At 40.4% G+C, this 17,143-nt stretch overlaps 1 protein-coding gene across 2 annotated transcripts in view; it reads left to right on the plus strand.

The window, feature by feature from the left end:
- The window catches only part of gus (splA/ryanodine receptor domain and SOCS box containing gustavus), a 30,390-nt gene extending 13,487 nt beyond the window's left edge, over nt 1-16,903 (plus strand). Inside the window, exons 1-3 of one of the 2 annotated variants that reach the window (XM_002135945.3) lie at nt 11,725-12,024; nt 12,377-13,266; nt 15,588-16,903. In XM_002135945.3, coding sequence (XP_002135981.1) covers nt 12,005-12,024; nt 12,377-13,266; nt 15,588-15,727 — 1,050 coding nt within the window. In that variant the 5' untranslated portion in view covers nt 11,725-12,004 and the 3' untranslated portion in view covers nt 15,728-16,903. Of the gene's footprint in view, nt 1-11,724; nt 12,025-12,376; nt 13,267-15,587 lie in introns of those variants that run through there. The other variant, XM_033379489.1, reaches the window with a different exon arrangement.
- Nucleotides 16,904-17,143: the final 240 nt, after the last annotated feature.

A 17,143-nucleotide genomic window follows, 5' to 3' on the forward strand; every position in this document is an offset into this window, starting at 1 on the left:
GCTTCGACGGTGCTGAGGCTCGAGAGTCCAGAATTGCCGAACAGACGAAACCGATGGGCAGCGGGGTCGCGGTAGAGACGAAGTACAGGCGAAAAGGGAATTGAAACCGCGCGCGCTCCCTCGTGCCTTTTGGGTTCTAATGTTAGGACCCGCCATAGAACAGCTTTTTGGTCGCTCATGCATCATCTTGGTATTGTGTAGTCTTTGGTTTTATGTCACTTCTTTTTGGGCTATAAGACACTATAAGACCCTAAACGATTGTTGTCTTATTTTCGGATAATTTACTGCATTTGCAGCTTCTCCACTTTTTTGGCATTCTTCGTAAAAGAATTCTTCTCCTTTTCTTTGTAGGGTTTTCTGCTCACATTGACCTTTAACATTATTGATCAACTCCAGTTGTTTTATGAGTTCTTGTAGAGAGGCATGGTTGTGTTTGCACTCGAGACTCATTTGAGTGCACACGCCAATATTGGACAAAACCACTGAAACACCACAGTCTTTTATATAACAAATATAACGCGAACCCTTTTTTAACGCACGAAGATTAATGACAAACTAATTAGAAGATCATTGTGCCGAAAACATGTAAAATGCGATAACAAACAAGATAAGACAATAAGCGGAACTTTTTTTAAAGGTACTTTTAATGATTCTTGAAGCACTTTGCAAGTTTTACGAAATTAAGGGCGCTATGTCACTTTATTGAAAAAATTTAGTGTCTTAACGCCGGTGGGCGTTATGACACTGTAACGCCCAGTACCATGTACCCTGTAGATACTATACTACAACATTTAAAGCACCACGATCGTATTTTTTGATCATTTTCTTACACAACAATTCTTAAATTGTTTGCTTCAACGCGAACTCACCTTTTTGATCATTGATAATTAAAAATCTTTTCGATGCAGGTATTACTAATGCCCAAGGATGTCCCAATCATAGCAGCCCTCCTAAAGAATCAAGTTGGACAAAGCCCAGGCCATATGCCACCCGTTAAGCTTGTTTCGTGGTGAGATTTTAAAGCTATATAGTTATCTTCCTTTTGGGTTTGCTGAGTCGAGATCCGCAATGGGTGTGCTTGGCAATGCTGTCACCAGCTGATACAAAGCGGTCACGTAAAATACGAGGGCGGGCTGATAAGTAATCGGCTTTACCAAAAGAACACATTTCTAACCACCCATAAATATTTTTTTCGATTATTGCTTTTAATAAGCTGATTGCTGGTTGCAACTGGTTTTGTCAACACTGATAGTTTTGGCGGGAGTTTTAGCATGGTCACTTTTGCATTTTCGCTTAATTTCGAAGGATTTTGAAGGAACGCAAATTAGAACGAATTTTTGCGCCGTTTTGTGACTGTAGGCGCAACTGATATATATATCACCATACTAAAAAGTCAAAGCAATGGATTTCAACCGGAGAAACGGCGGAGAAAAAGGCAAAGACTGGTTGTGAAATAAACGCTTATTTTGAGGATCAGGACAAGTCGTATTTCATGGAAGATATGCCAAAATCTGAGGCCCATTGATTGAGATTATGTTTAAAAACAAAGAAATCGTGTTTTCTGTGGTAGGCCGAATATTTACCAGCCCATTCTCGTATTGCGGGTACGTAGGAAGTTATGGCAAACGATAATGCCTGATACGAGGCTTGATCAGAGTTTTGGTACCTCCGTGATCTCCATCGGGATTGTTTGTCGCATAGAGCTCCAGGTGGAGCTCCAGTTCCTGCGACGCTTGTTGAATTGCTACCATTGTATTTTCCAGTGGTTTGTTGAATTTCGGTTTAAAGACAGACGTACGACCCGTTGGTGTAACTTAGCGCCTTAGCAAAATAATGTCGTGGAGTCGTAGTTGATGGTACATACGGATGATTGTCGGATGACTGGGACTCGAGCTGCTGTTTTTTGTTGGGTTAGGCGATTTATTACCTCTTTAGGACAGGTCAACTTCTATAGCTGGCAGTGTTGGATCCCCCACAGTTGCTACATTTTTTGCAGATGGGTCCTCCTCATTTGCGGGGTAAGGCTCAGTGAGATCCCCGCAGGCAACGCGTATAGGCATACTATCAGGAGGCAGTTCTATCTAGAACATTGGTTGGGAAATTGTATTTATATTAAAGTTCATTTCCATTTTGACTTCAAAGCCCAAGTCTTTAAGACCATCTAATATCTTATTGACAGGATCTGTTGATTCGATTCCTTTGATAACCACTGGTAATCCTTTGAAGTTGGTAGGTTTGTTTGAATATCGGGTATAAAAATAGATAACAAAGGCCGGAGTACGTAGAACGTTTTTATGAAAAAAGATTTTCTTCATATTTGTTAGCTCATATTTTCTTCGTATTGATTTGGGCCTTGCAGAATTGGAGAAAACTTTTTGCTCGTCTATTGAGGTTCACAACATTTTTCGTGTCACTTACTAACGATGTTAAATTAATGTTAAAACTAAATATTAACTAATGTATGTTAAATTAACTGCTACCCTTTGCGACCGTTATACTTTTACGGGAATTTTTATTTTGTAAATTGGGCAGAATTTGTCTAAAAAACGTTGCTCAATTTTTGGGTGTATATATTTCAATAGAAATGCTTCCACTGTTGTGAGTTCAATATTTTAGTAACTGCAGACGTACACTTAACTCAAGCACGGAGAAAAACAATGAAAAAGGTTCGAAAGAAAATAGTATCTTAGCAAATCATGAACGTTCTTATACGTATGAAAGCAGAGGCCCAAAACTTTATCTGAATTGAACAAAATGAATGGAACAGCATGGAAACGACATAAACATTGTGATTTTCGCGAAAAAATCTGGTAAAACACAGAGATAACAATTGTAATAACAGAAACATTTTATTTCCTGACCAAAAACCAAGAATGAAAAGTAAATACTTGTAGATGTGAAACAAGGACATTTGGGTTCAAACTTTTTGTGTGTTCCGTTAGCCTTTCATCTTGGTTAGTTAGTTTTATGTGCATTTTTCTTGAGAAACAAACAAAATCTTCATAAAACGCCAAAACAAAACCCTTTTTTTTTACTGTCCACTTTTAATGGTAGAAACAAGAATTTTATGTGCAAAACCTCCCGAGTAACGAGTTTCAAGCGAATACGTAGTAAGAAAAACTATAATTACATAGTACAAAATACCTCCACTTTTTTATCGTAGTACCCTGGCTAGCTCGTCGGCGGCGTCGTTCCCTTCGATGTCTCTGTGGCCTGGGACCCATATAAGGAAGAGATCTAACTGCTCTGCGATCTCGTGCAGAGATCTGCTGCAGTCATTTACAGTCGCTGAGTTCGACGATATTGAGCCTAGGGCTTTAATAGCTGCTTGGCTGTCCGAGAAGACGCACACTAAGTGCGTGTCTAGAAGTAGTTTGGAAACGATACAAATTGCCCCCTTGATGGCCACAACCTCCGCTTGGAACACATTACAGTGATCCAGGAGCCTGAAGCAATGACTGATGTTCAGCTCGCTACAGTAGACTCCGCCTCCCACGCGGGCGTCTCACTTTGAGCCATCAGTGCAGAGCCTCCCTACTAGGTTGTATTCCTTACAGTTAATTGACGCTTCTATGATCGATGTGATCGAAATGAAGACAACTTAGGTATGAAGCCAGGTTTCCGGGATATACATATCCATAGGAGAAGATTCCTTTGTATATCCTTTTGAGCCAATTAGTGGCTTATTGTCCAGCGTGAATCAGTTGGGCAGGGATGATGCCATCTGGCCCAGCAGACTTGTATCGTTTGAAGCTTTTGATTGCCCAGGAAATGTTCTCCTGGCTTAGCAGGTTCATGATATCACTTAAGGCAACGGAAGGAGCCGCGATGTAGTGTGGTCTGTTTTCAACGCAGCCGGGAAAGTGGGTGTTAAGGCAAATTAGTTGCCTGCCTTTACAAATATATATATATATAATTATACTTGAAAAATTAGAAGAGTTTTTCTAATCAATTACCGAAAACTTTGGGTGGCTGTAATTTAAATTATTTATTTGGCGGGGCGAAAAACTTGATACGCTCGATCTATTTCAAGGTTGGCGAACAACTATATTTTCTTCACAATTCAAATCTCTTACTCTAGCTATCCTACGGTGGCAAAGCGGGGCGAATTCGCCAAGAGCGAGAGAGCGAGCTTTTATTGCGCTCCCGCTTTGCCCTAGCCTAACTTACACTAGACTTCATAATTCAGATCAATAACTAATAATTGTGGCCATGGATGGAAGGTCACGCAACACCGGCCCCGTTGAACGCCTGCATCGGCTTCAACACATTGGGAGCGGCGCTAATTTGTGTATGGGCCGCCGAAAAACCGCTCCAGTGCTAGTCCTTATTTCGACGACCCTGACCATGCCGTCCTCTCCTGCGTGCGTGGCGATGACCCTCCCCACGAGCCACTCCTGAGGCGGCAGATTATCCTCGGCCACGATGACGAGGTCTCCTTCCTCGAGGTTCGGTTGGTGCTGGTGCCATTTGCCCCGAATTTGCAGCCCCAGGACATATTCGCGGGACCATCGCTGCCAAAACGCTTGCCTGACTGACGAGACAAGTCGCCATCGCCGCAAGCAACTGAGACTCTCCTGGTCCGGAGTCCGCAGTGCTGGGGGGGCGATGAGCGACCCGCCTGTCAGCAGGTGCCCGGGTGTTAGGGCCTCGCCGTCGCTTGGATCTTGGCTGATGGCTCCCAGCGGCCTCGAGTTCATTATGGCCTCGATGCCGACGAGGACTGTGGCGAGTTCTTCGGCGGTTAGGAGCGCGCTGCCTACCGCCCGTAGGAGTAGGCTCTTGGCAGTTTTTACACCTGCCTCCCATAGCCCTCCCATGTGATGAGCTCGCGGCGGTATGAACGCAAATTCGCATCCGTTCTTTGACGCGAAGTCGCGAATTGCGTCTCCTTGCTCCTTGAGCCTGATCCGCAGAGCGCTGAGATGGCGGCTCGCTCCGACGAAGTTCGTCTCGTTGTCGCAATGAACGACTTGGGGATATCCTCGGCGCCCGACGAACCTTTGAAAAGCCAACAAAAAACAATTAGTGGTTAGATCGGAAACTATTAATAGGTGAACCGCCTTGGACGCAAAACAAACAAAAAGTGCAATGTATGACTTGTATGGGGGCCTTTCGCGAATTTTCAATGTCGTGTGCACTGGTCCACAAAAATCAACGCCGCAAATTGAAAATGGGCGGAGAGCACGGAGTCGATCTGCGGGTAAATTCCCCATGAGTTGCGTCAGCAATCGAGGCTTGCATTTAAAACAGCGCATACATGATCGAACTGTCTGACGGCAGACCTCCTGAGCGTTCACTATCCACACGCTCTGTCGAAGGATGCTCACAAGTGCTCGTGGGCCGACATGAAAATTCGAATGGTGCAGATGACGAATATAGCTTCGCACGAATTGCGAGCGCTTAGTCAAAAGCAGCGGAAACTTGGCATCGTATGATATAGGAGCTTTGGCTAGTCGCCCCCCCACTCGCAACAACGAAAAGTTACACCAAGTCCCTGTGTCTTCATGGATGAATGGGTTCAACCGCTGAAGACTAGGACCAATTGTAGATCCTTTCCTAACCTTTTCGATTTCTCCTTGATACTCGTGATGCTGGACGATTTCGACAATTTTATAAAAGGCTTCATTGTATTCGGTCGGTGAGATAGTTTTTTCGAATTTTAGGCTTGGGTCTTTACATTTTCTTATAAAGCGGAACACATACACGAACACTCTAAGCAGTTTGAGGTGTGACGAGAATCCCTCGATGACATCTAACAGCTCCGAACTTCGCACAGCCGCGGTTAGCCCGACCGCAGTCTTCCTCTTTTCCAGCTGAAGATCATCGGAGTGTTCGAAATGAGCGTTCTTGGGCCAGTTTTCTTCTTCCTCTTTCAGAAATGATGGTCCTTCGAACCAAATTGACTGAACGATTTCGTCGACGTCACAACCTCTTGAGACAATATCTGCTGGGTTCTGTTTCGTGGGTACATGCCGCCACGTAGCATCATCTTACCACTCTTGAATCTCAGCCACTCTATTTGAAACGAAAGTCGACAACGACGATGGATGAGACCGGATCCAATGGAGAGTTACCTCTGAATCCGACCAATAAACGACTCGTTCAATGGGCACGTTTAATAGGGGCTTGATTCTGTGACAGAGATCTGCGAGAAAGTGAGCGGCACATAACTCAAGCCTTGGGAGCGTTTTGGTCTTGAGCGGCGCTACTTTGGATTTCGAAGTCAACAATGATACTTTTAAACCTTCTGCAGTTCTGCTACGTATATAGACGCACGCTCCATACGCTCTCATGGAGGCGTCAGCAAAGGCATGTATTTGAACCGGTGACATCGGATCGGAATACACAAACCGAGATATGGATATGTCTTCCAATTGAGATAGTGTATTTTTCAACTTATTCCACGCTGTTTCCAAATGCAGCGGGATCGACTCATCCCAATCTAGTTTGTTAAGCCAAAGCTCCTGCAATAGGATCTTGCCTTTTATAACGATAGGACTTAATAAACCAAGGGGGTCAAACAACTTTGATGTCACCGATAGTATGTTTCGTTTTGTCGCTCGGAGACCCATAACTGAATTGTCAATTTTGAACTTAAAGGCATCGTCCGTAGGTAACCATGAGATTCCTAACGCCTTTGTCGACTCAGAATCCGAGATCGTTATGGGTTTGGCTGTGCTCTCAGATGCGGTGATCTCGGGTGAGTTTGAAAACCACTTAGTCAACTCAAACCCTGCGGTCTGAAGAACCTGAGACACTTCGGACTTAATTGCCCTTAGCTCCTCTACGCATGCAGCACCAGTCAACAAGTCATAGACGTAAAAGTCGGACCCAATAACGTTAGCAGCTCTAGGGAATGAGAGCTTCGCAGATTCACTCAACCTTTTCAAACACCGGATAGCTAAGAATGGGGCTGGTCCAGTCCCATAGGTTACAGTGTTGAGCTTGTACAATCTCAAGGATTCAGAAGGGTCTCTTCTCCACACTATGAGCTGAAACTGCCGATCCGCTTCGTTCACCATCACTTGGCGATACATCTTTTTAACATCAGCAGTCAGGGCAAACCTGTGCAGACGGAAATGGAGCAGTGTCGAGTATAATTCCTCTTGAATGGTAGATCCCACCATCAGAATGTCATTTAAGGCCACCTGTGAGGACGTCTTGGACGAAGCATTGAACACGACTCGGAGCTTGGTAGACGTACTTTGGGGCCTCAGAACACACTGATGAGGGATTACGTAGTGTGGAGTAGAAGGAATCGTATTGTCAGTAGGAGACATATGACCTAAGGGGAGGTACTCTTACATGAATTCCAAGTACATTTTCTTCAACTCAGGGTCACGATGCAATCGTCTTTCAAGCGACAAAAACCGCCGTTTCGCAACCTTAAAGGAGTTGCCTAAACAATTTGGATCTGATTTAAACGAGAGCCTTACTTCGAACCGACCTGATGATAGTACCTGAGTCGTCTTACGATAGTGTTCTTCACATAGCTTGTGCGCAGGTGTGGCAATTTTCTTGGTAGATGGCATTTCTTCCAGTGACCAAAACTTTTTCAAGGTCCTATCGATGGATACTAGCAACTTACTGCAACTCAAACTGTTTGTAATTTGAGGAGCAGAACTCCTGGAAACTTATTTTCCCGACACAACCCAACCAAGAAGAGTTTTCTGAAGAGTTGGAAAGTCAGGACCTTGTTTAATTTGACCAACAGCTAATAATTCAAAGAACGATTCTGCTCCAATTAACATATCTATTCTTTGTGGCTTGTAGAAATAAGGGTCTGCCAGGTAGGTTCTCTGGGATTCGCCAGTCAGTCACATTCACTGACTGGTCAGGGTGATAACCTGAAATTGATTTCAGGATCCAAAAATCAAAGGAGAACTCACTACCATGCTTGGCATGACTTTGCCTTGCCTTGGCTTGGTCGATTCTTCAGCAGACAGATGCTGGTATCGACGATTCAAGACTTTCTCAAAGTCGGACCAAAGCGGCAACTTCTCATAAGTAAGCTGTTCATCCCACTTTTGTTTCGTCACTGGGTCGACTCTGTTTAAAACGAGATGAATGAGCATTGCATTCGAAATTTTTGTATCATCTCCGATCGACAGTAACGATCCGTAAATCGACGAAACAGTATCGATTAGAGTTCTTAGAGATGATGCAGATTGATGCGACATTCTCGGCAGATTGAACAATGTGGAAATATTATTCGTGAAAATCAAATAATCGTTGTCATATACTCTTTTTAGGGCAGCCATGGCCTTTTCATAATTTACCTCGGTGACTTGGAACGCCTTTATTGTTCCTAATGCTTCATCAGAGAGGCACGAAATCAAATGATTAAATTTTTCGATCACCGGTATGCTGTTGTCGCTATGGACTAGTCTTTCAAAAAGGCTAATGAAATTTTTGAATTCCGAGTGTTTACCACTAAATTTGGGTAATGCCAATTTCGGAAGTCTAGCATGAGTTGGGGCTGAAGAAGACACTGGCTTCGTCTCGCTTGCTGCATCAAAGGCGGCGATAAGCGACATTATCTTTCCTTTGGTGACAATTATCAGCTCTTCCAACTCGGCTGCATTTGCATCATCACCTCTTATGTCCTCGATTTGCTCCTGCAAATGGTTAGCCTTTTCAATTGAAGCATTCAAACAATCTAATCTACATTGTAATTCCGGTAATTGCAAAGGAATCGACCCTTGATCTAATCGATCCTCTAAGCGGCGAATGCTTTTTACTCGACTTTTGAGCTTAGTCTTTAAGTCTTCAAGAGTGGGTTCACTTTTTTCTGCCATAATGGTTGTTTTTCTATTTATTTATTTATTATTATTTTTTTTTTTTTTAATTTTTGAACGAGAACGATAATCGAAAACGAATTTTAATTGAATGTCGAGGCACGAGGTATCAAGGGAAAGAGTTGTTGCAAGTAACAGCCGAAAACAATATACCCGTTAGATACAGGGTAGCGCGTCACTTGGCGCACCGTTAAGCTCAAGAGCGGCAACGAAAATTCTCCCAACAAATACAACGCAAGCAGCAGTGGAGAAGCGAAAACGAAATAATGCACCGGTGCTGCTGCTTGTATGTATGTGTGGATATTTTCTATACGCCGTGGCTTGGGTGAACGAACGAACAAACTTTGTTCTAACGACGAGAAAGGTAGAACAAAATAAAATGGGGGGGGGGGGGACAGTGATTGCAGTAAACGAAAGATGTATGTATGTATGTACATATAACTGTTGCGTCCAAATAGCGGTTCACATATGTCTGTTTGTGTCGATATGTATGTATGTATTTATGTTTTTAGTTATATTTATGCAATTACTAATAAAATGGATGCAATCAAGCTCTACTATATGTATATCATACGTCTGTGCCTAGAATTGAAGACGATGTGCAATGTTTTCAGCACAAGACACCTCAAAGAGAGATCTGAATGTCTTTTGCTCAGCCTTCAATTTTCTGCACAAATACCTCTGATTCCTCTTTTGGATCTTTGAATGCAACTGCTACTTTCCTGGCTTTATCGCAGGGCATCCTTCGGCGGTAGCAGAATTTGCACAAATTGTTTGCGCGACCGACGCGATGATATTTTACAAAAAAATTGATTGCCGATTGCACACACACACGACGCGGGCAACGAATATGTTTGCATATGTATACTGCAATTTCTTGTGTCACTGTCACTTGTTTTTTGTTGCCTATAATTCACTTTACAGTCCACCCGGGGGAGCCATGAAAAATTAGAAGAGTTTTTCTAATCAGTTACCGAAAACTTTGGGTGGCTGTAATTTAAATTATTTATTTGGCGGGGCGAAAAACTTGATACGCTCGATCTATTTCAAGGTTGGCGAACAACTATATTTTCTTCACAATTAAAATCTCTTACTCTAGCTATCCTACGGTGGCAAAGCGGGGCGAATTCGCCAAGAGCGAGAGAGCGAGCTTTTATTGCGCTCCCGCTTTGCCCTAGCCTAACTTACACTAGACTTCATAATTCAGAACAATAACTAATAATTGTGGCCATGGATGGAAGGTCACGCAACAATACCTAAGAGACATGTATGAAATCACGCTCTTAAATTGTAATGTCGTGCGCTCTTATACTATGTTGCGAACGGAGCCTATGCAAGCAGCAGCCGCTCATGATCATGATCCGTGCACTAGTTTGATCTGTCGGTCTGTCTGATTCCAGTGTCTAATTAAACCCTCAGAAATCGTGCCTAACGGCAGGCTATTTAGCACAACCAGTGGGTGTTAAGGAGAAGATTTAGCGACTCATTGCTGGACGTTGTCCATGATTGGTCAGCAGAGAGAACTTTGCGCAAGCGCGAGGCTTCTGAGGTATTCTCAATGTCGCTACAGAACTTACGCCATGAGGCGCGTTTGGCTTTCCTCAGTTCTTTATTGTAAATTGACAGACTGGCCTTGTAATCGGCCCAGTTCTGCTCATCGTTTTCAGCCTTAGCTTTATTGAAGAGTCTCCGGGAGGCTTTTCGGAGTTCAGTTTCGGATTCCACCATTCAGGTTTCTTCCGGCCTCTGCACTTGCCAGAGGGGCAGGATTTATCGAGCGCCTCATTGTAGACGTCTGTAAATGTTTTAACGAGATGAGTCGTGACCTCCCTTTAAATCCCCTCCTCAGGTGGAGTCTCAGGAAGAACACGACATAGGTGGTCTGAGTACCGAGTCCAGTTTGTCCGCCTGAGGTTCCGGAATTGAGCTGGTCGCGGTAGTGAAAAAGAGAATACGGTTTCCACGTACCTGTGGTCCGAGAAGGAGGCTTCTCCCTCCGCCCGACTACAATTAGCCAGCATCCTGGCAGAGTCATGACCGTACCAGGACCTGTTTCCAGCCGCCCTCTCGGGGAGAGTATAGTCGCACTTCCGACGGTGTGTACAGTTACGGCGGGTGCCGGTTCGCTCGTGCCTACCTGTATCCTATGACGCGGAGCACAGTCACCTTGGAACCAGGGCAAGCCGTGAACCCGAGGCGCCCGTGCCCCGTTCCGAGTCTACAGTTGTGACGAGCCGACCGGACATCCGTTTATCCCCCTGTAGCACCCGAAGGCTGACGGCCAACCCAACATAAATATCGTAAGCAATCCATCACTGATCAGGGATCAAGGTGTCCTGGAGATCGCGACCGTTGCATAAGTTACCGCAATCAGATGATTACAGAATTATGTACATTTGTATCTGGAGTTCTGGATACTTACTCTTACTTGGTTACTTACGTTCCTCTTTTCCAAACGTATCAACTGGTAACTTCTACCCAGTAATTTTAGTAAAATTATATACAAATTATAAATAGTAAAAAATCAATTTTTTTAATAATTCAACTAGATTTGATTTTACATCGGACATGTACTTGTACATATATGATAACCAAAATAATACTACATTAGTTAATTATTATATCCATATTCTCTAATATGGAATACGGCAGCGCAGGAGCAAAGAAACTATAAATACTCCGAAATAATAATTAGTGGAATATAGTGAAATACGTATTTTTCTGTTCGCAAAAGTTATATCTCTGCTTGACATCCTAATTGTAAATAAATCAATATCATTAAAAAATTATATGAAAAATTACACTTTGAATTGATTTTTTGTTGTAAATTGCAAAGTAAAATGTTCCTTCCATTGTTCCAAATAATCTGTTTTGGCAATCGTATCGTGCAACCACCCTTTCGAATTATATTATGACTTCTACTGGGAACACCCTGTTTTCTTTCAACCTTGATAGCTCATGTGGTAGTTGGCGATGGTCTTATGTTGAGGAATCGCTGATTTTTTTTCGTTTTCACTGAAACAATATCACATGAAGACTTGAATTATTTACATGTACTGTGTTTTATTTTTGAACATTTATGTTTATGTGATTTGATTCATTTTCAAATAATGGAAATGTACTATAAACAACTAATTGTGTTGAATAATTAGTATATCGTCGCCGACGCCATTTTGTTCGACTTTAAATTCATTCATTTATAGATGGAACTTGGAAAAAAAAGGTAAAAATGAGGTACACACAGATGATACCTAATCTATAGAAACAATTGTTACGTCTTGTGGTGTGTATTGATAAAATATTTAGTCTTATACATAAATATTTTTACTTGCATCGCTTTTGTAAGTTTGTTTTCAGGCTCATAGTCTTATGGTTATGTACATACATATGTATGTATGTATGTACATATATGCATATGCAATCATTTATGCACGAACATATATATGTATGTACATATTACGATTAATGGAGGTAAATACATAGTTAACCAATATATTTCTGTATAGATGTACGAATTAAATCAAAAGTCAAACAACAAATTAATGGAAGATGATAACTATTTTGATTAATTTCAGGTATAAGGGTGGTCGGACACCTTCAATAAGGTCCAGTGAAAGGCGACGCCCTCAAAGTATTTCATCATTATCCACATTATCTCCGAGAGTTGTATTGTCCAGATTGGAACCTAGGGATTTTGAGCGTCTTCGACTATCCTACAAAGTTGCAATCGACCAAAGAAGATCAAGAAGCTGCCGTGGCATGAACATGGGTCAAAAAATTAGTGGTGGAGTTAAAACAGTTAGTCGTAATGATTCACAGGCTACTTTTAAACCAATTATACCAAGGGAGCTACAAGCTGATTTTTTAAAACCAGCGCGCATTGATATTTTGCTTGATATGCCACCAGCGATTCGAGAGCTTCAACTGAAACATTCTTGGAACTCGGAAGACAGGTCGTTAAACATATTTGTGAAAGAAGACGACAAGTTGACGTTTCACAGGCATCCAGTCGCCCAGAGTACAGATTGCATTCGTGGAAAAGTCGGCCTCACAAAGGGATTGCACATTTGGGAAATTTATTGGCCAACAAGACAAAGAGGAACACATGCAGTTGTTGGCGTGTCCACTGCTGACGCACCCCTACACTCAGTTGGATATCAAAGTTTAGTTGGATCTACTGAACAGAGCTGGGGCTGGGACTTAGGTAGAAACAAATTGTACCACGATTCAAAAAATTGTGCTGGTGTCACATATCCAGCCATTTTGAAAAACGACGAAGCTTTTTTGGTTCCAGACAAGTTCTTAGTAGCCTTAGATATGGATGAAGGAACCTTGAGTTTTATTGTTGATCAGCAATATCTAGGTATTGCGTTTAGAGGGCTGAAAGGAAAAAAGCTGTATCCAGTTGTTTCAGCGGTTTGGGGACACTGCGAGATTACTATGCGCTATATAGGCGGATTAGATCGTAAGTATAGTTCAAATATATAGTAGCATGTCATTTAATTCGGTTCGATTTTCGGTTGATTTATAATCACTTGCAAACTAATTATTATTAATTATTGATCTGTAACAACGGCCATATAGCCATGTCCGATCGTAAAATTATATGTGTTTCCGTGCGAAATAGTAGCTCGGTTGTTAAGCAATTTGCCTATATGTAATTAATACCACCCTATCTATCGGTCAAATTGTGCTTCTATATGCACTAGCATACATAAAAATTGTTTGGTACAACTACCAGCACTAAATCGTATATGTAGATGCAAGAAAAATATTAAAAGTCGTAACTTTGGCAGTATTATCATCGATTCCATCACAAAACAAATTTTCGCATGGCGCTTGTTGAGGGGTAGCGACATATCTCCGCCGTTCTACAAACGACATATCTCCGCGCGAAATGATGTCGTTTTAAAGCGACATACCTCCGCGCGGAGATATGACGATATGAAACGACATATCTCCGCCGTGTCTCCGAGCGGAGATATGACGCTTTCAAACGAAATAAGTTCTCCAGAAAAAAAGCGAAAAAATTCCGCCGGCAAAATGTACTGGGCGGATATATGACGCTATGCCGCTTATTGACACGAAAATAAAAAAAAAACCAAAATGTAGATCTCTTTTATTTTTCTTTATAACCTTTAAATTTTAATTGGTGCATATGTATATTAATTAATAAGCTTTAACATAGCATACAAACATGCAACATAACTTCAAAGTTGAAATCTATGATTGTGCGCCAGCGAATCCAACTCGCGACTTTGGACGCGTGTTTTCTCGTTGGAAGAAACTATGAGAAACACATGCCACACGATCGTGTCCCCCAAAAAACAACTCAAAGGGATACTTTTGATCAAACGCCCAATATATTTTATATATTTTGCAAATTTTCTGCAAATTGGTGAGAGATGATGGAAAAGACGTGATGATAACGATGAAATTCAACTGCATTACGCCCCATAACAATAGTTAATAGGAACGTTTTTCATTCACATGGGCAAGTGATCGTTCCTATAAGCAACACACTCACAAGCACGCATAAATACGCAGAACATTTCGCTCAGTGAACAACAGTAACAAAAGATAAGTGTAAAAGTCGGTCTTTGCTTGAGCGAGTTGAGCAAAACAGATTTTATCGGGCCTGTTCTGTCTCCTCTCTGTGTCCGTAAATGTGAGGTTTTGTTTTCGGACACCCCGAAACTGTCGACCATTATTTTCGTGCTCTTATGGCGTACAAATCTCAATTTGTCAAGGGATAAAGACAAGAACATTTTCTCCGGTGAATATTTTTTTAAGTTTTATAGTTTTTATTGAAGGTTGGTGTGTTTAGTAATATATCAAAATATAACAAAAAAAAATAAGAAAAAAATCTTCATGTACCAAAAAAATAGTTTTTCAGCCTACAAAAAAAATATGGAAATTAAAAAAAAAAACAGTGTTTTCGACGATAAACCACATAAATACGGTAAAACGCGTCAGTATCGGAGAAGTTCTACAACGTTTTTGTTCGAAGATAAAAAATGAAGATCTTAAAAATGATCAGTTGCCGTACTGCAATAAGGCCGCATTGTTCATGTCAAAAATGGAAAAATGTATTCTAGTCAGACGAAACTAAGTTCAATTTGTTTGGGTATGATGGGAAACCACATATTGGGCACTTTTTTCTGTCTGTCCATCTGTCCATCCGTCTTGTTTGACGCGCAATAATTCTCAGAGACTTAAAGCTAGAGCAAACAAATTTTGAGATATCACACTGAACATGATTCAAAATTTTTCGACTCACAAAGCCCAAAAATCTGTGACATCCATAATTTTTAAGGTACAAGAAACCCGAAAACGTAGAATCGTAGAAACTGACCATCTCTATCAAAACGCCGAACCAGGACTAGATCATTATGGTAACCAGAAGGAACAAATTAAATTGCAGTGCTTGACTCTATCACACACGCGTGTAGCGTGCGTAGTGTGCTCTGGCGGAGGGGAAGGAGAAAAAACGGATGGTGTCGTGGTGAGAATGGAGAAAAAAAGACAGAAGTCAAAAAAGCACTAACTATACACTAACTCAGTAAGGGGTGTAAATGCTCTTGCTTTTGATACTGTTATCCGTGTAAATATTAGAAGTAGCTGTAGCAACTAATAAGCACACATTGGAGTCATAGTTTTTGCACATTAATTCTTGGTAAATCGCGGGCCATCGAGGGTATTTTTGTAGTTGCGTAAGAAAGTGAATACTTTTGGTATTAAGAACGGGTTTCTAAATAATAAAAATAAATTATTTTTGTATTTAAGCTGAACCCTTGCCCCTAATGGATCTTTGCCGAAGGACTATTCGACAAAAAATTGGACGCGCAAACTTGGAAGAACGTATACAACAACTTCAACTTCCACTGTCGATGAAAACTTATTTATTGTATAAAAACCGTAGATAATATTTTTGATAAGTAAAAAGTGTACCAATTTTAATTTTTGCTGCATGTGATGAAAGCAGTAAAAAAACCAATTAAGTTAGTTTATAATAGTCTTAGATCAATGTTAGTTTTTCTGTCTTCTACCAGAAAACGTAAAAGATATAAAATATATTAATACTTGAATTTAGGTTTAAAAGGTTTATTGTATATTAAGTCGCATGCAATTAACCGTATTTATAGAAAACGACATCTCATTTTGCAATAAATTGAGGAAACGTACGTTCTTCATTTAATACTTATATTCCTAAAAATAAACAAAATTAAGTGTACTCCCCGCGGTATTTATATAAAATATATTTGTAAAATACATTACACGCAAATATACCAATTTTAAGTATATTTTTATTTTTAATGAGCTACTTTTGATCGCGTATATTTTGTGTATATTTTATATGTCATTGGTCATGCTCAAACTGTCTCCATTTCATTTATTACGGAAGATTAGATTCATATTTACAAAACAAACAAATTTTATAGGTGCAATAATTTATAAAGAATGCAGGAGAAATAATTCTCCTGAATGCTATCAAATTTTGGCTAACAAAATATGCATAGCAAATAATAAATATGCAGAACCGAACAAATACAAATATTCTTGAACATTCTAGCCAGAACTTCCCTAAGACGAATTTTTTGAAGCTCGAACTATATTGAGTGTCAATGGCGTTGCTTTTAGAGAAAAATATGGATTTTTGCAATACTGAAACTTAAATATTGGGCAGTGCATTTCATTATTCAAATTTAAATCTTTATTTACTAAGCTGGGTAAATATATTAATAAACTTTGTTGAGTTTTAAGTATGACAGCTTTATTTTTTAGCTTCAACAATATGAAAAAAAATTAATTATTTTGCACTGATTGTCGTTCGAGTTGGAGAAGTTTGACTGGTATGCTCAATAACTGCGGTTAATTATAATGCGCGTTATGCGTTGTATAGTTTTTAACAATAAGCTTCCAAGTAATCATAAATTGTGGCTTTTATTAAATAAGGCCAAATTTGAATCTAATATTAGTTTGGAAATGATTTTTGTAAACAGTTAATTTTAAAATGTGTACTTATACTAGATTGTTTGTTCGTAAGTTTATTATTAAAATTCATGACATTTAATAAAGACCTAATTTAACAGAACAAAAAATCCCTGCTATCAGATCTACTTATACTAATACTTTTTCTTGGGATTACGAATATCTTTTAGGGTTTGTCATGCATTTATTTATTATCAGCTTTTAATCTCTAGTAACGAAATATCAAGTCGTAAGTTCAAAATAAAGTTGATAATTGTACAATGTTATTAATTTAGATTTTGAGTGGATCACGCTAATGAACTAATAAAATCGTAAATCAAATTTAGTAAAAACTTATTAAATGTGATATC

Source organism: Drosophila pseudoobscura, chromosome 4, assembly GCF_009870125.1.
Source record: "Drosophila pseudoobscura strain MV-25-SWS-2005 chromosome 4, UCI_Dpse_MV25, whole genome shotgun sequence".
Taxonomy (NCBI): domain Eukaryota; kingdom Metazoa; phylum Arthropoda; class Insecta; order Diptera; family Drosophilidae; genus Drosophila; species Drosophila pseudoobscura.